At 52.4% G+C, this 23,400-nt stretch overlaps 1 protein-coding gene across 2 annotated transcripts in view; it reads left to right on the top strand.

The window, feature by feature from the left end:
- COLEC11 (collectin subfamily member 11) overlaps window positions 1-7,832 on the top strand; it is a 30,247-nt gene extending 22,415 nt beyond the window's left edge. For both annotated transcript variants that reach the window (XM_058551864.1, XM_058551865.1), the window contains exons 3-6: window positions 644-715; window positions 3,359-3,412; window positions 6,711-6,806; window positions 7,007-7,832. In XM_058551864.1, the coding sequence (XP_058407847.1) occupies window positions 644-715; window positions 3,359-3,412; window positions 6,711-6,806; window positions 7,007-7,398 (614 nt within the window). In that variant the 3' untranslated portion in view covers window positions 7,399-7,832. The remainder of the gene's footprint in view (window positions 1-643; window positions 716-3,358; window positions 3,413-6,710; window positions 6,807-7,006) is intronic.
- The last annotated feature ends 15,568 nt before the right edge of the window (window positions 7,833-23,400 follow it).

The raw sequence follows: 23,400 nt of genomic DNA, 5'->3' as shown, positions 1-23,400 counted from the left end.
GGGTGGGTCACACTGTGAGGTATGTGATGAAGCATTCCTGGGACCCTCCACTGCTGCTTCCTTTTCTTCCTTCTCCTCCAGCTTTGTAGTTGAAGGAGGCAGGATCTGTCTGAAATGCTCCCCACCTCTCCTCGGAGGGTCCTCCTTCAAATGGCGGCTCTGCCATTGGACACACGTCCCCCTGTGGGCACAGGTAGCCCAGATCCCAAGAGCGCCGGTTATGGCTGTGTTTACAGGAGCATGGCCTGCTTGATTGGGTTTGGGGGCAAGAATCAGAGCAAGGAAGTACCGTCCTGCTGGAAGGGAGGAGAGGCAACCCCTCCTTCTCTTCATAATTGCAGAGGAGAATGGCCCTTGGTTGAGTTCAGGACTGACGGATGTACCGTTTGGCCTCTTCCCTTCTGTAGCGTGTGTCTTTTAGGGGAAGTGTGTGCTCCTTTGGAAACTATATCAACAGGTGACCTGTGAAGAACCTTCTGGTATCAATCACAGACATGACCTTGAAGAGATTAAGACCTATAATTTTTTTAGTCTCCTCTTACGTGTGTGTGTGTGTGTGTGTGTGTGTGTGTGTGTAATGTTAAACGGGAGGTATATTGGATTACCTGTGCATCAACCAATTTGATCTTATTGTTTTCTACAGGAGACATGGGTGACAAAGGACAGAAAGGCAGTGTGGGTCGCCATGGAAAAATTGGTCCCATTGGTTCTAAAGGTATTTCCGATGCCCTTCTTGCCTCATGCTCCCTCGCAGGCTCACCGCACCTGGGCACTCAGAACAATCGCAGACTCAACGGTCTTGCCTGGTGGCCTTGTTTGTTTTTGTGTCCTTTTTACATGATGAAGTCTGTCCCCATGTTTGCCTTTTGGGCGTGGTCAGAGTTAACTGCTGGGTTTGTGCCCACCAGGGCGGGGCGAGTGCTTCCCCACCCGCAGGATTCCCACGCCGCCCGGGGCGGAGATTCAGGAGCCGGTGCGCCCGGCAAGACTGACTTTTCAGCTTCCACTTCCTTAATCGATTTCATAAAACCCCGAGAGCCCCATCTGAGTAACAGAAGGACAGCGCTCTGGAAACGCTGTCCACCCACCTCCGGCTTCGGTGTTGTAGACTCTGAGACCATGGGGTGGTTCTCCCTGAGAGCGAGGCACAGGAGGGCAACAGCAGTTCTAGTGACAATACGCCTGTGGTTTCCAAATCGTGTCCATCTTGAGACTTCGTTTGACTTGCACGATCCTGGAGAGGAGAGCAGATCAGGGGACTGAGGCCCGGGGCAGTTAAGGGTTGGCTCAGAATTGCACAGCTCTTCCGCCCTCCATCCTCACTCAAGCAGCAGATGTTTTCTGAGCTCCTCGTTGGTCCCTTGCCTGTGCTGGGCTCTGGAGGGCACAGCTGAGTGAAGGCAAGGAGCCCCCAGTCCCTGAGCTCTCAGTGAGTGGTCCCCAGAAGGTCTCCCGATGGGTCCTGTGTGGGTGCTAGAAATGAGGAGACTGGGACTGGGAGGGCCAGTGCTTGGTGCAAAGCTGCTGAGAACCGGAGGCAGGGAGGGAGTTGGCTGAGGTCTGCCCAGTGCTGGTGCCTGAGTTCTTGTGCCTCATAACCTGCCTGGGGGTTTGAGCTGTGAATGGGTTCAGGTGGTTTATTTTGATGAGTGGCCATGGACCTCCCCGAAGCCCAGTCTTTCCCTGGCAGGAAGGGGCCTTTGGCCAGAAGTGTGATGGAGAGTGTGGCCAGCTCAGCTGAGCTGATCTCTGCTCCTGGCAAAGCTGGGAGGCACCTGCCCTGTGGATGGCCAGCTTAGTAAAGAGCACACAGATAGGCATGGTGTAAAGGGGGATATGGATGCTTTACAAAACTTTAAAAACGCTGTGGTACAATATTTGTAACATAAAATTTGCCATTTTAACTATTTTAAGTGTGTAATTCAGTGTCATTAAGTATATTTGCCATGTTGTACAACCATCACCACTATCCACTTCCAAAACGTTTTCATCATCCCAAGAGAAACCCTGTACTCATGAAGCAATTGCTTCTCATTCCCCTCCCTCCAGCCCCCGGAAACCTCTAATCTGCTTTCTGTCTTGATGAATGTGCTTATTCTAGATATTTCATCTAAATGGAATCATACTAGATTTTGTATCTGACTTATTTCAACCAGTATAATGTTTTCAAAGTTCATCTATGTTGTAACATATGTCAGAATTTCCTTCCTTTTTAAGGCTGAATAATATTCTATTGCATGGATGGACCACATTTCATTTATCCACACATCTGTTGGTGGACATTTGGGTTGTTTACACCTTTTAGCTATTGTGAAGAATGCAATGGATATTGGTGTACAAGTAGGGTTGTGTACGCTTTTAATATACAGCATGAGCTCTGGATAAATGTCATGTCTCACCAAGGGACAGCTTGCCAGAAAGACCTTTATTCGGCTTACTTGATTTGCTTATCTCTGAGATTATCATCCCGAGTCCTCATCCACTAATGTTTCAGTGGTTTTCAAGCCCCCGATTTTGATAGACCACAGAGGCATCAGTTGGAGGGAGATTGCCAAGCACTCTCTCTCCCTAGGCAAATGGATTGCGAGTTTCCGGATGGAGGAGTCGCTGCCCTGCATTCCCCCATGGCAGCTGAGACACTTGGGTTCCCTCGGGGAGAAGAAAGAACACTTTAAGAATATTCCTGTGACTTGAATATATTCACTGTCTAATTTTGGAATAGCTAGAAAGCTTTGTTGCAGGATTTTGTTCAATCCCTTGTTTTATAAGTTGGGAGACATGGAGGGCAGAGTCCTATATAACAGGAGGTGGAGCCCAGGTTTCCCAGTGGCTGTACCTTCCTAGGACACCACCGGCCTCTCGGAGAGGGGTCAGGAGGACTCTGATCTCAGCATAGTCCTGAGTACTCTTTACTCTATTTGGACTAGATCGTCTCTAAGGTCCACTCCAGCTCTAAGACCACACGTTTTATCTGAATTTTCCTGCTGTGATGAGGAACATGGAAAGAACTGGCATCAGATTTAGTTGCTACTTACTCGTGGTGTTATGGATTAATGACATGATTTCTGCAAAGTGTTCTATGAGACATCCGGGATTGCCCAGAATTGGCTTAAAGAATGATTGTCTGATAGTCTCTAAAATCCCGTGATGTGTGTATGTTCCATGTCACATAAATGGAACCTGAAGAATTAATTATGTATAGAACATCACTCCCTAAGTTCACAGCAAAAAGAGAGTCTGGGAGAAATCCCAGGGTATTACACACAGAAGAAATAACATTGTCGACCTAGAACCTTTTGAACTCATGAAACACGTCCCACCTCTGCTTGGTGACTTTGACTTTGCTTTTCTCTTTCAGGAGAAAAGGGAGATTCTGGCGACATAGGACCCCCTGGCCCTAATGGAGAACCAGGTATGGCATCAAGGGTCCAAGGATTTTTAAAACATGTATTTAAAAAGTGTAAATTGTGACATAAAACTGCACTAGGCTGGAAGGGAGTACACATAACTGCCGTGTCCTCCCCTGTCTGTCATACCCTCTTGTAGATGATGTCAGCGTTCCATTTCCTTCCACCTGAGTATTTTTATGTCCTTCCTAGGATTGTAGTCTGCTTGCCGACTACATGTGATCGTGCCTCGTACACAATTCGGCTCAGACACACTGAGCTTGAGGTCCCCATTTCTTCATACCTCTCTGGTGCCATGGGGTCTGCCCCTTCCTCTGCCACCAAACCGCTCAGAACAGTCGTCCTTGCAGCCACTCCCCACCACCCTCTGCTGAGGCTCCTCCAGGGGTCCCCGGGGCCCCCGCCCGGCTCAGTGGACTTAGCCGGCTCCCCTGCTGACCATCCCTCCCTGGTGCCCCTGAGACCTGGCTGCAGGCAACCGCCCTGTCCTCTCCACCTCCCTTCCCGGCACTGCTACTTCCTCCTCCCTTCTTTGCGGAGCCATCTGCTGCCCTCTCCTCTTCCTGCACGTGGCCGTCACCTCCATGGTGGCCCTCACAGTCCAGTCCCACCGGCCCACTTGCCTGTGTGTCTCTCCTCCGGTCCTGCTGCCTGCACCTTCCCTCAACCCCTCTCCCCACGTGGCTACATGGGCCCGCCATCCTCCGCACAGCCTCTCCTTCCCCAGCCACAGTGTCGCCCGCCAGACTGTACTGCACGTCCGTCCCTTTTCTTATTCCTGCTGCTACCACCTCGCTCAGTCTCGCGTGACTTCCAGCTGGGTTACTGAAACACCAGCCTAACTGGTCTGTACTTTCCAGTCTTCTTTCCCGCCAGATGTTGCCCATGAAAGACGCTTAACAGATACTAGATTTAGGTGGAAGACCCGGTGTTTGAGTAACTAGGATATTCTCCCAGTCAGACCCCAACCCTCCTTTCCGCCTCCAACGGATAAGCGTGCCAGTCAGGACCCAGGAGGAAAACCAGTGGAACCCAACGTGGTTCCCAGTGGTTGGGTCGTGACTGCCCCTTCCAGACTGGTGTGTCTGTGGGGACGTCCTGGTGTCCACTTGCTGAATCAGCCTGTCTTTCTCGCACTCACACATGTCGTGTCTCCATCAGATCTCATTCACCTTGACAGTACCATTCAGAAAGTAGTCTCTGAGAAAGGTCTGACTCTCAGAAACAAGGGGGAAAAGAGAGGCATTACATTTCAGAATAAAAGGCCCCAAACCGCCAGAGAGGAAGAGGAGTAATGGCCTGGGAGGAATGGCTTTGCCATGTGAGTTCAGTCCCTGGAGGTGACAGCAGCAGCTCTCACAGCCACCTCCGGACACGCGGGAAACCTGAGTCGGGAGAAGAGGACCCGGCAGCACGTGAGGGGCAAGACAGGGAGCACGTCCCTCAGATGGGCCTTTACTGTGAGACGAGGGAACTTGTCAGGCCTGTACAGGTCAGAAGCTTCGAAAGGAAAACGAAGAAATGAATCCCCCCTTCTCGCTGGAGAGATATTGCAGAAAGCCTCAATACCTCACACCTCAGCGAACTTGAAGATAACATTTATCTTAGGAAATTTATCTTAGGTGAAACCTCCATTAAAAAACCCAAACCCAAGCCCAACAAACATCATTTCAAATGCCCAAGTGTGAAAAGGACCCTTGTGTGTGGGAACTGAGGGGGCGTTTTGGACTCGAAGTGTTGGAGGATGGCTGAGACTTTGGAAGATCGGTTCAAACTTCTAAAAGATATGTGCAGACTGGAGGGGTGGGCTGAACACTTAGCACGAGGGAATTTTGCAGGGAAAGATGACACGTCCTGCACTTAGGCTCACAGCAGTCAGAGTAGAGGGCAGGTGGGAGCTGGGCCGACACCGCTCCAGTTTTGTGGAGAAGATGGAAGCCAGCAATGCCGGGACGGATCCCCACACGCTGTGAAGGCGAGCGATGTTCTGAGAAGGCTCTTGACAAAGTGGAGCTCTTCGCAGGAGGAAGATTGGGATCTTCTCACAGGGGCCAGGAAAAACCACCTAATCTGAGGCGAGGTTGGCAACGCTAGGATGATTTAATTCAAGCAGAGTATCAATCAGCCGGTGGGACTTGTTGAGGGGCCACGTGTCCTGGACGCTCTGCCCCAGAGGGATCAATTTCCTCCAGGGGTTTCTGGTCCAGCCAGGGTGACACAAACACTGGATGTTGGAGCTAGACTCACCGAGACTGCTGGGGCTCGCCAGCCCTGTGATGTCAGCCAAGGTGACCAGCATTTTATGGGCCTCAACGTCCTCACATGTAAGACAGAGGTAACTCCAGAATGCAGTCATCATCTCCCTTGCATCATCATTAAATATGCTCAAGTTTTTCCTACCTTCAAACAAAACAGTGTTTAGAAGCCCCCAGAAGCCCACCCTGACTCCTGGCCCCTCTAGCTGTGCCACAGCCCCATCTCTGGAGCACTCTCTTTATTCAGGACTTCCATTTCCTCCCTCCCGTTTCTGCCCCAACACCCCCGACACTGCTTCTGCTGAGAAGTCCCTGGACCTCCTTGTGGTTGGATCCAGGGCACTCTCAGGCCTCCCCCTGCTGGACCTCTGGCCGCACTTCCCGCTGTGGGCCACGCAGGGTCCCTCCCAGCCCCTCCCCTCCTCCACACACATGCCCACAATGCCCAGATCTATGCCCAGGCCCAGACGCCAGCACCCATTCTCCACCCGGATGTCTCACAGGTGCATTCCTCTTCCCGAGCCCAGCTCCACAATCGCACCACCTCCCACTGAGTCGCTCAGAGAACTACCTGGGTGTCTCCTGCAGCTCCTTCCCCCAGTTCACCCCGCTATCCAGACAGTCACTGAGTCTTGTTGGTTTTCCCCACCATTTTTCTCAAATGTTTTGTGTTCTCTCCGTCTTCACTGTCACTACCCTGAGCCAAGCCAGCGCAATCCTCTCAATTGCTGTCATAACCCCCTGCTGTGCTCTCTGCTTCCTCTCTTGCCCCTGCACCTCCCTTTCCTCCTTCCCACGGCAACGGCAACGAGAGCGATGTAGTAAAACAAATCGGGTCTTGCCGCCCCCCCCCCCCCCCCCCCCCCCCGTTAAAGTCCTTCCCCCGCTGCTCCTTGCCTTTAGGATAAAGTCTGAAATCTCCGTCCCAGCCTTGGAGGCCAGCATGGTCTGTTTGTGGAATAACATTTATATTTGGGGGAGGGGTACTTCTTTTCTGAGCCCAACCCCTTGACTGTTCTTCAACATGTAACCGACCTGGTCTCTGCAGGCATCCCGTGCGAGTGCAGCCAGCTAAGGAAGGCCATTGGGGAGATGGACAACCAGGTCACCCAGCTGACAACTGAGTTAAAATTCATAAAAAATGGTATGTTCTTCTCAGTGCTTCCCCGCTCCCCTGCCTCCCACCCCCACCCCCGCCTCCTGGTCCCAGAGATGGAGTGGCTCCGCGTTACCGTTTCCACGTCCCGCCGCCTGCTGTCTGTGTCTGTCTTGTGTGTGTGGAGTGTACTGAGTTTGTTTACAGAAATGCAAGTGCTCACTTTTCAGCACTGCCCTCCCCCGCAGCTGTTGCCGGCGTGCGCGAGACAGAGAATAAGATCTACCTGCTGGTGAAGGAGGAGAAGAGGTACGTGGATGCCCAGCTGTCCTGCCAGGGGCGTGGAGGCACGCTGAGCATGCCCAAGGACGAGACCGCCAACGGCCTGATGGCCGCCTACATCGCGCAGGCGGGCCTCGCCCGCGTCTTCATCGGGATCAACGACCTGGAGAGAGAGGGCACCTTCGTCTACTCAGACCGCTCCCCCATGCAGACCTTCAACAAGTGGCGCAGTGGTGAGCCCAACAACGCCTACGATGAGGAGGACTGCGTGGAGATGGTGGCCTCCGGGGGCTGGAACGACGTGGCCTGCCACATCACCATGCACTTCATGTGCGAGTTTGACAAGGAGCACGTGTGAGCGGGAGGCCAGCCTCTGAACCCTTGCTTTTCATGGCTTTGTTGGCAGGGCTCCTCCACGACGGTGACGGTGACGGCGGCTGGCGGCTGCCCGACTGTAGGCAGCAGAGTTCTTCCCAATGGCATCGTCCTGTCCAGAAGTGCAGGGGTTCCTTGAGTAAAGAGCTGTTTTTTCTGAACCTTAGAGAGTGGTGTATGCTTAGGAGAAAAAAAGTGGTGTGATTTCTGAGGAAGTAAAGTTTATTACTTGTATTGTAGCCAAAATTACATAAATGTTCATTTTGTAATTATTACTCAGAATTGCTCTTGCCTTTGTCCAAACTATAAAATAAAATCTTTGAACATTACAATAGTTAAGTACAAACAATGGTAGTGGGGTCTTAAATTACCATCTTCCTTTAATTTCTGTATGGAAAAGAACTCACTCAATTTTGACCAAGGTTTCTATAAATTATATTAAAATATATGTTCCTTTTCACTATTATCCAAGTAGAAACAATTTTGCTTTGCTGCAAACTCAGATTTCAGGAAAAAGAAAAATAAATTCTCCAAACTCGACAACTGAATGTGTGCTTTTGTTTGGTTCTCTTAATTTCTTCAATAGCTGTAGTGGTTGTCTATTGCTGTATCATAAATTACCCCCAAACTTAGTGGCTTACAACAAAAGTATTAGTGATCTCAGAGTTCCTGTGGCTCTGGACTTTCCTCAGGGCTTAGCTGGGCCTCTGCTTCACGAGCTACAATCAGCCGTGTGGTGTGGGCAGGAGTCAGCCCTCCTGGGCTGCTGGACTGACGGCCTCAGTTCCTAGCCACGTGGACCTCTCCATGGGCAGCTCCCCATACCACCCCTGGCTGCGTCAGAGCAGCAAAGGGGAGCCAGAGAGCAAGTGAGACAGTCACGGTCTGTTGTAACCGCATCTGGGAAGTGACGTCCGTCACTCACTGTCACTGCATTCTCTTCGTTAGGAGCCAGTCCCCAGGTCCAGCCTGCAGGCTTGGGAGGGGACTTCACAAGGAGGCTGGCACCAGGAGGTGAGATCCCTGGGGACATCCAGGAGCTGCCTACCACGGTGACCATAATTCTTTTCCTTTTTGTACATCAGAATCCCCAGTAAAAAATAATAGACATCTTCATTTTTCAAAGAAAACACAAACATGCACATACAAAGGAAAACTAGTAGGGACTGTGGGAAGATGATTCTCCAGAGGCTTCCCTTGTTCGTGCGAGTCTTTCGAGTGAGACCTTGACTGCCTGCTGTTCCAGACCATCTTCCAAGGATGTTTGTATCATGGACTTCCTGGGAGGACAAGACGGTGGCTCCTCCCCCGGCCCCAGCTGGAGAAAAGGGCAGGTCTGCTGAGAGCTTCTAGGGCGACGGGCAGGCGCAGGGACTGTCCAGCATGTTGAAGACGCTGTCTCCCTCCAGAGGGAAGGGCCGCATGCTTCCTGTCACTGGGAAAGGCTCGGGTTCCCTAAGCTCAGTGGCCTCTGCTGTAACTGACCCCTGCACGTGTGGGTGTTATCTGGTCCTCTCCGTGCACCCTGCAGGGACGGGAGCTCAGGACCCGGCAGAATGCCCACCCTGGCTACCGCGATTACTGTAGGTACCAGAGGGGTCAAAGCAGCAGAGGCCCCGCAGCCACCCACGGGAGCAGGAGGACTGGCATCGACAGGCCTCTGGGCCTCCTGGCATTCCCCATCCACAGCCTACTGGCCAACTGGCCCTGAGCTGGCCCAGGTGCCCCACCTCTCACAGGACAGACGCCTCCCTTGTGCCCAGGGGCAGATCCAGTCCATGGGGGCCCCAAGGCTTATGGCACGTGGGGGCCTGTGCAAGAAAACTGAGGCAGCATGGTGACCGTGTTTAGGCAGGGGGCCTGGGAGGAGCCTAGGCGGCACGGTCCCGAAGGCTCAGCTCCAACAGCCTCATGGACGTCGCCTCTGTGCATGTGACTGCTCTCAGTCACCGGGAACAGAGCTCCCGCTGCTTTATTCTGGGTGGGCCAGAAGTGAGTTCACCTGGCTCATGTGCCTACCGTGAGCCTCTCTGGTCTTGCTTCCTCCCCTGTAGGTGAGGAGGTCTGATGGAAACACCTCTGCGCTCTGGTATTGCCTCCAAATCCACGTGAAATGGGAGGGACATCAGCTGATCCACGTCCACTCCTGTCGCTTCCACCACTAGGCTTTGCTCGGAGGACTCTGCTAACATTTAACATGGTAAAGGCACCCAGGCCTTTGCCCGTACCTGGGTCGTACGCCTCTGTCAGATTATGAGCGTTTTAAGGTAAACTCAATCGGATATAAACAAGTGGGCCTGAAGTCAGAACCGTTGCCCCTAATTTAACTCCCCTAGCTTTTCGGGAAGGGACCGTTGTGTGGACTGTAGGAGCTGCTTTGCAGAGTAGGAGGGAGGCGGGCTGGTTGAGGAGAGAGCTGGGGTTTATTAGGAGCAGCAAGGAGCCCTGGCCAAAGAGCTGGTGTCCGTATTTTTCCAGAGCCCTCCGTGAAGCGTGGGCTGCGATGGATGAGCATGAAGACACAGCCCAGGGCCGCGCGACAGGTGACTGCAGATCTGTATGTCCACACTGCCATCCAGCGGTCGGAGGGGACAGAGCCCCCCCCCCAACAAAACCACATGGAGTTTGCAGCGCTGTGGATTCTGAGACCAGCTAAGCTGCCAGCTACACAGATGCTCCAGGGAATTCTTTGGGATGGTGTGCATGTGCGTGTTTGAGAGAGAGACAGAGAGAGAGAGATGAAGGGAGGGGAGGGGAGAGGTCAGTTAGAGACCCAGGGGGCGGAGTCATGTGGAAAGAACAAAGGGCAGGCAGGGAGGGGACCAGCGACTCTGGCCCCCAGACCCAGTGGTGCCACATCCTTCAAAAACACTCATGCACGCTCCATGTGATTTCTCACCCTCAGTCTTAGTGTGTCCCCAGGGTGGCAGCGGCCGTCTAGAGCCACAAACAAAAGACTAGTCAGGAAGAGAATCGATCGTTCTGAGTGTTGGCTGAAAGATGAGCTCTCGGAGGGGATGCAGTTATTTACCTCGCCCAGCGTCCCTGCAGCACTGGTCACGGGGCTCGGTGGAGACTGAGGTGCAGGGAAGATGACAGGAGGGTGTTTCTTCAGGGGCAGCTGAGCACCTGAAAGATGTCACATGACTCTCCATCACTCTTGTTCCTGGGGCAACCATCGTCTGGACCACCTGCCTCACCCAGACCTGAACAATGGCTCTCATCGCCTGCCCAGGTGGCACGGCCACCTCTGGGGCCTGGTTTGGACAGTGGGCCCATCTTGCTTCCTTGAGGGGGGTGGGTGGCAGGTGAGGGCCGAGGGGCGATCACCAGGTGTAACTGGTTCAATTCAGCAGATCTGAAGCGAGGATGGAGGTGTTTCTTAGCTGTAGGCAAGAAAATCTGAGTCTGGACAATTTAAGCAGAAAGGGAATTTGTTGAATGCTTTTCAGGAGTTCACAGGGATTTTGGAAAGACTGGAGAACCCTCTTGGTACTATGTGGAAGGGAACAAAGCCCATAAATCCTGATTCAGATGGGCCTGTGGGTCCCTCTGCTGCTGGCGGCTGCTGCTGCTGTTGCTGCTGCCGCCGCCACCTCCGTGGAAGGTGTCTGTAGCTGCTGTCTCTCAGCTTACCAGCTCCCGGGTCAGAGACTGAGGGGCGAGTCTGTTTGGGTACCTATGTTTCCAGGGCCGTTTTATGTGTCTGCACAGGTTGTGCACCGCACAAATCCAGAAGCACCACACATAGAACATACCGCACATGGTGGCTTTGTGTGTGTCTGTGTCCTGGATATAAAGGAGGCTGGGGAAGCACACAGTTTTCAGTGTCCATGGTGGAGGAAAACTCTGCTTCCCAAGGATGGCGATATTCCAAACATAGGGCATCAGTTAGCTTTTGCTGTGTAACAAACCATGCCAAAACTTAGTGACTTTAAACAATAACCACATATTTACCTATTAACCGTGATTCTAGGCGTCAGCAATTAGGCTGAGACCAGCTGAGGGGTTCTTCTGGTTGTGGCTGGGCTCACACAGGGCCCCGGGCAGTTGCTGTAGAGGCTGGGGTGGCTGGTCTAGGACACCTTGGCTGGAAGTCTTGTTCTACAACTGTCGTTCTCATCCTCAGGTGACCAGCCTGAGCATGTTCCCAAGGTGGCAGCAAGTTCCAAGAAGCAAGAGTGAGCACACAAGGCCTCCTGAAGGCTCAGCTCAGAGCTGGAACAACATGGCTCTGTCACCTTCTGTGGACAAGTCAGCCAGAAGGCGAGCCCGGATTTAAAGGGTTGGGGAATAAACCCACCTCTGCGGGAGAAGCCGCAGAGTGGCATTGTAAAACGTGTGGACACATTTGCCATCTGCCACACTCGGGAAGGAAGTTCACATGTGGCCAAAAATAAGGACAGATGTCCATCACGGCAGGATTGTGGGAGAGGAGGGAAGGGCACTCCGGGTGGTCAGTGTGGGACTCGGCAGGTGTAAGCAGAAGGGAGAGTGCCTGAGTGGACCGGTGTGCTGGCAGCTGAATCCATTCCTTGCCTCTTTCCCTGCAGGTACGGCCAGCACTTTGAGCTGGGATGGGTCCTTTTGCTCAAAAATCTCATCAGGGCCTGGGAGGAGGTTGAGGCACAGGGTGAGTATCGAAGACAAAAGTTTCTAGCATTGCCCTTGGGCTCAGGTAGGATGGGGTGCTCCTGGTGACGAGGCTCAGCCCTGCCCTGGCACACCTCTGCCATTAAGCCATGCTTGTGGGGCTGTGCCTGGCCTTGGTGACCCCGAGGGACACCTCACTTCCTTTCATTCCACTGGTGATGATGGTGCTGAGGTAGCACTCTGATGAGGTCAAGCCTATTTTCAGTATGTCCTAGTTCTCCTTTCCCCACTCTCGAGAGCTCTGGGCCACAGTCGTCAGTCCAGTTCTAAACTTTCCTCATCCCTCATCCCCCATCAGACTTCTCTGCCCTTATCAGCTGTCCACTGCTGTGTAACAAACTATCCCACAATTCAGCAGCTCAAAACAACTCCCGTATATTATCTTACGTAGTTTCTGTAACTCAGGAATTTGGGAGCAGTTTAGGTGGGTCGTTCTGGCCCAGGGCCCCTCATAGGCCACAGTCAAGCTTCCATTGGGTGGCTCTCAACTCAAGTCTCTGGGTAAAGGATCTGCCATCACGCTCACTCCCACGGTCTTCGGCAGGATTTGGTTCCTCCTGGGCTGTTGGTCAGAGGCCGTCTGTAGTTCTGAATCTTGGAAGTGACAGCCCATCACTTTTGCTGTACTCTCTTCATTAGAAGGGGCACTAGGTTCTACTCACACACAAGGAGAAGGGGTTACACAAGGTCATTGGGGTCTCTTAGAGTCTGCCTACCTTGTGTTTGGTACGTGCATCCCAGAAGAGTGTTGTGTGAGGGTAGGTACCACGCAAAAATTTGAAACTTACAAGAACATCAAGGTAACATCCAGCAGTGGCCTGATCAAAGGAACAGGGTCCCAGAAAGCACTGACCCCTCACAGCTGGAAACAGAGGAAAAGAGACGGATGTCACCCCCTGTGCATGGGATGCTGTGCCTTCGTTGGTGCACACGAAGCCCGCAGCCCACTCTGGTGGGGGATCAGCTGGTGGCCTGCTGCCCGCCAAGCCGCAGAGTTCCCACCTGCAGGGGGAAGAGCAGGCAGAAGGTTGTCCCTGAGGAGCCGGCCATTTCCCAACATCAGGTCCCCCGCCTAGGGAAGGGGCGCCTTCTCCAGCTAGGGGCAGTATGGCTCTCCAGACGAGCCCACCCAGTGTAGCCAACACCTCCCGTGAATGCAGGCTGCGTCTCCTCTCTTGCGCCTCCTGGGACACCAGGGGACACGTGCACGGCGGCACTAAACATATTCTGTAGCTGCACCGTGTGCCCCGGCCTCCTCACGAGAAACCCTCCGTATCCGGCAGGTCTGTGATGGGGGCATTTCAGCCCCTTATGGAGCTCCAGGAATGGCCTCATCTCGGGCTCCGGCCACTGCTCCAGGACCATCACTGCTGGCTCGTCTATTCCTCGCCCCCGAGAGCCGTCCAGGAGAATGTTCTGCAGCGATGGCAAGGCTCTGTGTCTGTGCTGCTGTGTGAGGCCACAGAGCACGAGAAATTCAGCTAGTGAGATAGAGATCTAAATCATTAGTTTCATTTAGCTTTAATTAAATTAATTAAATTATAGACGTACTTTTAAGTAGTTAGTGGCTGCCATATTGGGCAGTGTGGCTGGGAGAACCTGGTTCTCCACTTGTGGTCCACGACCAGCCCTCCAGCACCGCCCTGGAGCTTATAGGATCTAGACTCTCAGGCGCCCTCTCTGGTCCACGGAATCCACACTTTAACAGGCTCCCCAGCGATTCGGATGCACAGTAGCCTTCAGGAGCCGGGTTCCAGGCATGGACGTGAGGGTCAGGGCAGCCTTCACTGGCCCCTGAGCATCCTTCTATGGCTGTTCCCTATGCTGGGGCCTAGAATTAGTGAAGCTGAGGGATAAAAACGGGCCCTCTGCATTGTTTCTCAGAGGCAGCAAGCAGGGAGCGCTGTGGCTGCCAACATGGGGAGAAATCACGGGGGACAGGACACAGCAGGATTGAATCACATCTGTTAATTCATTAAAACAGAACCTGCTATGTAAAGAAGCACAGGATGTAGTTTGTGTTCTTAAGAATTTCATCTGGCAGGGGAGACGGACGTGTCCACACGGACCTGGGGTCAGAGGGGAGCTGGTGCTCCTACAGCTGGTGTGGCCCCTGGAGGTGGCATGGGAGCCAGCATTTCCAGGGGTTTTGGTTTCATGAGGGAAGGGTGAGGGTGCAGGAGGGGAGGAGGGCGTGCCATGCCCCAGGAAAGAGAACCAAGGAAGGAAAGTGGGAGGTGTCCTGACAGACTCCTCCACGCCGAGGGCGGCACCTCTCCCTGGCCTTGGGGGGGCACATGCTCGGAGCCCTCTTGGGTGTCCTGAGTTCCCGCTCCGGTCCAGCCACTCATGAATCAGGTGACCTTGGATAAATCTCCTACCCGCTGAGCCGGGGTTTCTCCATCTGTGAACTGGACCAACATTGCCCTGCAGGGGGGGTGTGACAATGACTCATGTGTGTCAGGTGGGTGCTCAGTTCCCGTCTCCTAGACCGGGGCTCCGAGGGTGGGGACAGGTGTCTTTGCTGCAGGGCAGCCCACACTCGGCAAGGTGTGCTTTCTCAGGTCCGTGAACTCCCGTCAATCACATGAAAATTCGGGGTGCATCTGCAGTTTCCTGGGGCTAAGGGCCCTTCCCCTCTGTCAGATCCCCCACAGGCTGTCTTCTCTGAAAACATTGCTGGGAACCGTTGCTGGCTGTGCCAGATAAATGTGTTAACAGGAGCCTTCTAGAGACAAGACTGACTCAGAGTAACAGCTGGATGGGGAGGGGGGACTTCAGGCCCAGGCCAGCAGCGGAAGGACCAGGTCTGGCTGTGAGCCTCGCACAAGGGTCCTATGGGGACTCCCTAGGCTCCTCCGGGGGGTGGGGTGGGCTGCTCCCCCTCGGATCCCCATCGCCCACAGCCCTTGTGACATCACACAGGTGCAGCCAATCTCTGGAGGCTCTGTCTTCCTAGCTCAGGACCCCCAGTATACATTCTCTCCTGGCTGACCTCCGAGCACCATGGGACCTTGGCTGGCTTGCAGGGAGCAAGAAATCAAGCCTAAACCCTGAACTTCGGACTCCTGGGTGAGGTCGGAGTGCAGTTTATAAATAACTTGCTATTTTTAAGTCGTCATTGCCAAAAGAACGGGGGGGGGGGGGGGACAGCAGAGACGAGTTTAATAGCGCAATGAGCATTTGACTCCTCTGAAAGGTGAGGGTGGGGCAGGTCACGGCAGACACTGCCTGGGTGCTGTTGACTGTGTGGTATCCAGGTGGCCCAGCACCAGGAACAGTGTTTCCAGTGCGGGGAACACCCCCGGGGAGGAGTAAGGCTCTGGGCTCTGGTCCCCACGCTGCTCGGGTTTAAGTCACGTGACTCTGGCCTTTACAAAAACACCGAAAGAACTAAGCTCATTGGGGAAATAAACCTACGTCCAAAAAAAGAGCCACACGTTCGAGCAAAATTTGAATTTATACCAACGCGTAAGTTTAGCCTGATCTCACACGCTGATTTTGGGCTCCTCCATTCCCTGCGTAAGCTCACTCTGATTTTGTCCCAAACTTGAATAAACTTCTTTTATCTCACTGTAAATCTCAGACTTTTGGCTAAAGGCTTTTTAAGGACTTGTCGACAGTGACGACAGAAGTCCTTGGAGCCCGTCTTTGACTTGCCGGCTTGTCAAAGGAAGGGCCTCTCTTGCATTTACTAGATGCACCCTGTTTCGTCTTTTCTTATTTTAAGGCAAATCCCAAAAGAAAAAAAAAAAAAGTGAACAGTGCTTGACTGTGTGAAATTTCAAGATTATTCTTTTTCCATCAAATGAGAATAATTGCCTCACCTCATTGGAATAACCCATTATAATGTTCCTCATTTCTGATGAATAAGTCACAATTTGCATTAAAATCGTTAGTATATTCAATTAACATCAGAGCCTGGCCTCAGTCACAGTTTGCTTCTCTTAAAGGAGATCTTGCTCATTTGCATAAAATGTATTTAAAAGCTAATTTAAACAGGGGTTTCCAGTGACAGATTTAGAAGTAGATGCCACTGGTGGTCTGAGCAGTGGGTGGCCTGTCGGGAAAAGAGAAGGTCGAGTCTGGCAGCTCCCTCTCCTTTCCCTAATAGATCTTGGCTACTTGGTCAATAGAAACTGTAGGGAATAATTGACGATGGGGGACCATGAGCTGAGAGTTTGGTGCTGCCCTTTGCTGTGGTGATGATAGCTCGTCTCATTTGTTGGGAAGTTTGAGTGAAGAAATATGGGTGTGTGTTAGTTTTCTGTTGCTGTCACACATTCTTAGTGTCTCAAGCAACACAAATTCATTATCTCATGTTCTGTAGGTCAGAAGTCCAGAGGGGCTCAGCTGATTTCTCTGCTCTGGGTCTCATGAGGCTGAAATCAAATTATCGACGGCTGGGCCTCATCAGGAGGCTCTGGGGGATCCTCTTTGGGCTCACTGATGTGGGGTGGCAGAACGGAGTTGCGGTGGTTGTAGGACTGAAGTTCCCAGTTTCTTGCTGGCTGTCAGGGAGGCCACCCTTAGCTCCTAGAGGCCTCTTTCTGGGCCTTGCATGTGGGCCCCAGTCTCAGAGCCAGTAGGCATGCAGGGTCCTCTCCTTTGAAGTGTGATTCAACGTCATGCTTTGAGGCTTTCTGACTTTCCCTTCTGCTGTGTAGTTCCTGTGCCTCCCGCCAGAGAAAGTTCTCTGCTTTTAAGGTCATGTGTGATTAGACTGGACCCGCTGGGATTATCCAGAATTTCCTCCTTATCTCAGGGTCCGTGAACTTAATCACATCTGCAAATTCCCCTTGCCATGTGAGGTAACATGTCACAGGTTTCAGGGATGAGGGAGCGGACTTTGTTGTGTGGGCCCTTCTGCCCACCAGAGGTGGAGGTACTGTGCCAATGCCAAGGCCCTACGTGCATGTCCTTTGTCATTAGGATCATCAGTGGGTGCCTGGCTTCTCTCTCCTGCACTCAAGTCCTTGAAGTTGGGAAGTGTGTTTAGGGTCCCATTCGTTGAACTCAGACCCAATGGCCTAGAGAATATGTATGTGGGACAAAGTCTGATTGGACACAAGGACACAGTCCCCAGCCCCTACGTCTGCATCTCCAGAGACAACGCAGCACCACTGTCTGTTTCTGGTGAATCCCAGCTGAGCTCACCTTTGCACCCTCCTCACTGCCCACACGACAGCCACCACACCGGGTCCCCTCTGCTCCTCCCCACACGCCAACCCCTCCCGCCACGTCCCACCACTCTTTGCCCTGCATGCAGTCTTTGAAGGCAGGTGGGTTTAATAGAGTTCTGCATCGTCCTCTGTGCCCAGACATGGTCCTGCACAGAGCTAGACATCAGTAGGTACTTTGGGAATTGATGACCAATAAGTTATAGAGACTGATGACGAGGCACCACCTGAAGAAGACCCTGTGGATGTGGGTACGAGGGCTGATGAGATTCCTGTGGGAGGTGACTCTGTCCTGATTGTGTCTGGGGGTGCTCATGAGCAGGTGGTGCAGTTTCTTCTCTAGTATTGTGTAAATGTGTGACTCTTAAAAAGCACAACAAACAAATGCACGATTAAAAGAAAGCATATTCTTTACAGTTCCTGGGGCATTGCCTCCGGCTTTCCGGCTCAGGCTGAGCTCGGGTCCACGGAGGGAGGTGGTGGGCATGGAGTGACTGCTCTGAAGACGCTTGGCGGCTGACCCCTGGTGTGCCAAGGGTGAGGGCTGTGCCCAATCTTAGGCTCCTTGGCAAACGCTTCTCAGATAGCAATGCCTTCTGCCTCCAGAGCTGCTGGTAGAAATTTCCACAGCCTTCCTTCTGCCAGGAGCCTGAGTTCCCAGCTGCAAGACAGTATGAAGAGCACCCTGCGCCTGGCTCTGCAGAAGTGTGCACCTGGCACCTCCATCTTCTCACCTGTAAAATGAGGGTGTTGAGCAAGTTAGGGATTCTCAGCCCTGGCCCCACCGTGTAGATTCTAATTCTTCTGATTCATTTGTCTGGGGTGGTGCCCTGGACCTGAGGCTTTAAAGGCCTAGGAGGTGATCGGGCCTACAATCACCAAGTGGAGAACAACCACATTGGATGACACCACGTCCCCGCCCCACCGGCCAGCATGGGGTCCTTACAGCAGGCCTCCTGGGGGCTGCAGACAGACTGCAGCAGAAACACGCTGATGGTCTCTGAAGTGGGTGTGCAAGGGGATCTGCGGAGTAGGGGAAGAAAAGAACCCAGCCGTGGATTTTTATTTATTTATTTACTTATTTATATTTATTTTGAGGAAGATCAGCCCTGAGCCAACATCTGTTGCCAATTCTCCTCTTTTTTGCTGAGGAAGATTGGCCCTGGGCTAACATCTGTGCCCATCGTCCTCTATATGTGGGATGCCGCTACAGCATTGCTCGATAAGCGGTGCATAGCTTCACGCCCGGGATCCGAACCTGCGAACCCTGGGCCGCCAAAGCGGAGTGCGCCAACTTAACTGCTACCCCACCAGGCCAGCCCTATTTTAATTTTTTTAAATAATAAATAAGAAGGAGACTAATCACACATATAATTATAAGTAAGTATTTTTATCTTGGGGGTGCAGGCTGTCTTACTAAGAGCGATGTGCAACCAAGAAGGCTGGAGGCCTGGTCCACAGCTGTCATGTTACTCCCACCTCCTGGAGAGGTCTCAGGAGCTGAAGAAGCCAGGCTCATTGTCACATGGAAACATGGGGTGTCCAGGCCATGGCTGAGGGGCGTCCAGACCCAGTGTCTCTAGCACTTGCTCTCTAGGCCCTGCCTGTCCACATCTTGGGTTTAATTGGCCCTTTTTGCCCTGTAAGCTCCTTTCTTCCCAAACAGCACCTCCCACTTTTGGGGTTGTCTATGCAGCAGAGTGGTCCGGGCTTAGCTCAAGCACCTGAGTTTCTCCAGCCTCTTTTCCATGCAGAGAAACTTCCGGGGCTGGTATCTCGGAACGTCCCAGAGCCAGGTCACAGCCCAGTGCACGGAAACGGGACACGGGATCATCATAACACCCGCGGTTGGAAAGCACTGACAAAGCCCTTCAGCAACGTCTTCTCGCACCCTCTACAGGCAGCACCTGCTTCCTAGCCCGGGAAAAGGTGGGAGAGGTGGAGTCACCTTCCCAGGCGAGGAGGTCGGGCTAGATGCTGACTGCCATCTCAGGAAGCAGGGCGGGAGAAGCCTCTTGTGCATCCGTGAAGGGGAAAGTGGCTGACCGGAGTTAGGCAGGACCACAGGCGTGAGGTCCAAGGGGCTGGCTTTCCAGAATTTGGAATGAACCAAGGGTGTGTGTTTGGTGTCCAGGCGTTTAGATTGTGGCTGAGGACTCAGTGAAAAGGGGGTCTCATCAGCAGCACCCAAGAGATGGTGACATGGGGTAATTGTGCTGCAGGAGAGAATTCAGAACAACCCAGTGCCTTGAGGAGAAAGGCGTCTGAGCAGACGATGGGAGGGCGTGTTTACAGGGAAAGCGAGGCTGAGGCCAGGACGAGAAGCTGTGAAGACGACCGCATTGAGCTGTGAAGAGTGGGCTGCATTGTCAGCGACTTCTCTCTCGGGAGCTGGTAACTCGTTCATCTACCAAGTACCCGTGTTCTTGGGGGCACTTAGTTGTCAGGGTCGTAGAGGCTCAGGAGTTGGTTCATTCTCACCCACCAACCTCACTGCGTCCCTGCGGGGGGCCAGGTGCTGTGCTGCAGACCTGGCCGCAGGCCACCCAAGATGCCTGTCACCACCTTCTCTGAACATCTACTGAAATGCATCTTTCTTGGCGTCCTCACAAGAAACCCCGTGGCACAGTTAAAGGAGATTAGCCCACCCCAGGCCTCACAGCTGGGCCAGTGGGGCAGGGTGGAGACCTGGGCTGTCTCTGCAGAGATGGCTCTAAAGGCTGACCCACTACACCCACCTGTGTCCCCCTTGACAGTCTAAGTGTGGTGCTCCCAGGTCTCGCACTTGAGCCCCAGTGGCCTCTCAGTCCTCCTTCTCCTCGGACCATCTCACCTCTCTCCTGGTTTTGGTCACTGCCCTTATCAGCCCCATCAATCTCCCCCGCCTTCCTCTCTAGACACTTCCAAGTATTTTTGAATGTGCTCCTCTCTGGCTCCCACGATTTCTTGCTCGGATTCCTATGAACTCTCCACAATGTTCTCCTGCTCCTAACTTGGTCTCTGCCTAAGCCACCCTCCACACTGTGGCTCAGAGAACTGTCTACAGTGAAAATCTGACCATTCCCCCGGCCCCAAATTCATCCCATAAAACACTGCCGGGGCTCCGTAGGAAGATATAGGAGACCTTCCTTCATTGGTGCCGCCTACCTTCCCTGCCACCGCTCACCACTCTACCCTGGGACATGGTAACGCTGAGCTGCAAGCTCCTTGCACAAGCAGTCTTCCCTCCGTGCCCCTCCAGGGATGCCCCTCACCCGGGTTCTGAGTCCTGGTTACCCTTTAAGACTCAGTTCACCTGGTCGAGGACGTCCGTGACCCCAGTGTCCTCCCTCGGCTCCTGTACTATCCTGCATCGCTCTGCCACTGACCTTGTCTTGTCTTATTTGTTGCACGTCTTTCCATGGGGCTCTTGAAGGGTGAGGACTGGGTCTTGTCTACCATTGGTCCTTGGCACCTAGCAGGGTTCTCAGGAAGCAGAAGGTGGGTGACAAATACACAGCAGGTGGAAGGTGGGGAGAGGCCGGCACCAGCTGACATCTTACTGATGATTTTTAAAGTTTTTGACTGTTGTAGACTGGGGTCTACACCATAGCCCGAGGCCAAATCCAGCCTGTCCCCTGTTTTTATATGGTTCACCAGCTAAGAATGGTTTTTACACTGAAGTGGCTGAAAAAAATCAAAAGAAGGAGAATATTTTGTGACACACAAAAATGACATGAGATCCAAATTTCAGCGTCCATAAATAAGTTTCGTTGGAACATGGCCACACTGGTTTGCTTACATATTGTCTGCGGCTGCTTCTGTGTGAGAGGCTGTACGGCCTGTGTGTTTCCGACCTGTCCCCTAACAGGAAAGTCTGACAACCCCCAGCGCTGGAAGAGCGCTCGCTTTGGGGGCAGCAGGGGAAGATCTGAGCTCACTTTCCTGTTTTGGACCGAGCGGTGCTGGATGAGCGTCACATAACCACCCTGAGCTCCGGTTTCCGTGGGAACATAAGGACACCTGTATGGAGGTCAGGGAGTTAGAGAGAGCCTGTGTCAGGCACTCAGAACATGCCTGGTGCATAGTAGGTCTTCAGTAGTAGGAAGCCAAATAGATGGCTTTGCAGTGTTGTTGAGGCTTTCCTGCATTGACAAGAGGATATTACAGACTTCTGAGATCATCACTGAAAACTGATATTACGTCTAAGGTCATCAGTAAAAAGGGATGTTAAAGCAAAGGATGATCTCCAATAATGAGCATGAAAATGCTTTGTAAACCATACACCTGCACCACTGACTAGAATGTTCTGCAGCGATGGAAATGTCTCTTCTGTACTGTTCAGTACAGTAGCTACCAGCCACACCTGGCTTCTGGACATGTAAAATGTGGCTGGTACAACTAAGAAATGGAATTTTCAATTCCATTGGATTTAGACTTAACTACCACATGTGGCAAATGGTTACCATCTCAGCGCAGCCATAGAACACTTGCACACCCACGGCAAACGTCAACACTTGTGTGCACGCTCAATACCTGGTACTGTGTCTCTCTGTTTACAGGTCTGATTTCTTTGTCTAAAGACAGAGTAGCAGAGGGCCCGGCCCGGTGGTGCAGCAATTAAGTGCACGCACTTAGCTTCGGCGGCCCGGGGTTTGCAGGTTCTGATCCTGGGCGCGCACCAACACATTGCTTGTCAAGCCATGCTGTGGCGGCGTCCCATACAAAGTAGAGGAAGATGGGCACAGATGTTAGCTCAGGGCCAATCTTCCTCAGCTAAAAGAGGAGGATTGGCATTAGATGTTAGCTCAAGGTTGATCTTCCTCACACACAAAAAATAAAGAAAGACAGGGTAGCAGAAAAGGGAGTGAGTGGCCAGGAGAAGACAGCGGCTGAATTTTACCCCTGCCCCCCTCAGCCACTGCTTTTCTATTACATTGTATCAAAGGCTTAATAATCCTTTGAGATTTTTCTCTAGGAAGCCTCCTCTGCAGTATTTTGCACAGGTTTGTTTGGTTTTCTTTTATCTCAACGTGACACATTTTAAATGCACTTGAGTAGCAGGTCTTAATTGCAAATGGAGCTTTGCCAAGAGAATGAGAAAGCACTTACGCGACTATTTCTTGGAGGCAGCTGTAAAGTTCCTGTTGTAACTCCCGTCGCCAGTGAAGCTCGCAGGCCAGGGGGAAGCCAGCGGACGTGGACTCGTGGGAGGGCTGAGGGAGGAGCCTACAGAGATATTTCTGCCCCAAACTGAATTTCTGCCAATTAAAGCAGATGTGTCCAAATGCTAGATTTCGTTTGGAAAAGCAAACATTAGCCTGGAAACACCTGTTTTTGAGGTGCTCTTCAGGACTATGTATGTATTTCACCGGCTTGAGGAAAGCGTGTTCACCCAGTGTGAGTAACCGGCTCTGTTAAATCAGCCTGGTGTTGGCCCTGGATGCTGCTGTAACTTGGAGGCGAATGCCGGGAAGGGTCTGTCTGCTTTGCTGCGTTAGCCACAGAGGGCACTGCTACACTAAGGAATGTCTGCTGAAGAGGAGCTTTAATTTATGTGTTTTCCAAATGGAAACATTCATTTCCAGAAGAGAGCATTCTTTTTTTATTGTCTAAATTGAGTGTCAGTTTTTGGGGAGTGGGAGAATAAAAACCTGAAGTGTTGAGATGGATACCTTGAGAACAAGTGTAAAATGTCGTCCCCCCCACCCACCTACCTGCCCCGAGATCTCTTTCTCCCTTGAATTCGCAGCCTCTGGTTCACGCATGTAACACGGACTGCTTGGTGCAGGTCGTCTGAGGCATATCAAAGAAAAAGATAAAGACAGCAAGGATGAAGAAGAGCATCGTCCACCTTCCTCCTGCTCTCTGGCCAGCAGGGGGGCACAATGATAAGCCCCAGGGTGGGCCGTGCCCCATGTTAACATGACACCTCACTTTCTCAGTCAAGTTGGGGCAGCTGAGAGAGGAGCCTTGAATTATTGACGTAGGCAAAATGTTCAAACACTCGGTCCCGGTGCATATCAGGTTCGCTGCAACTGACTGGAAAAAAATGAATGACTGGGTAAATCAAATGTTTTGTAGTTATTTAAGCACCTTACATACTCAGCAAGCCTTTGTTGAGTGTCCAGACTGGCCTGGCACTGTGTGGTTGTGTGCGGATACAGGACAGT

The sequence above is a fragment of the Diceros bicornis genome, chromosome 12 (genome assembly GCF_020826845.1).
Source record: "Diceros bicornis minor isolate mBicDic1 chromosome 12, mDicBic1.mat.cur, whole genome shotgun sequence".
NCBI lineage: Eukaryota > Metazoa > Chordata > Mammalia > Perissodactyla > Rhinocerotidae > Diceros > Diceros bicornis.
The sequence above is the reverse complement of the archived record's forward strand: the minus strand, read 5'-3'. Positions and strand labels throughout refer to the sequence as shown.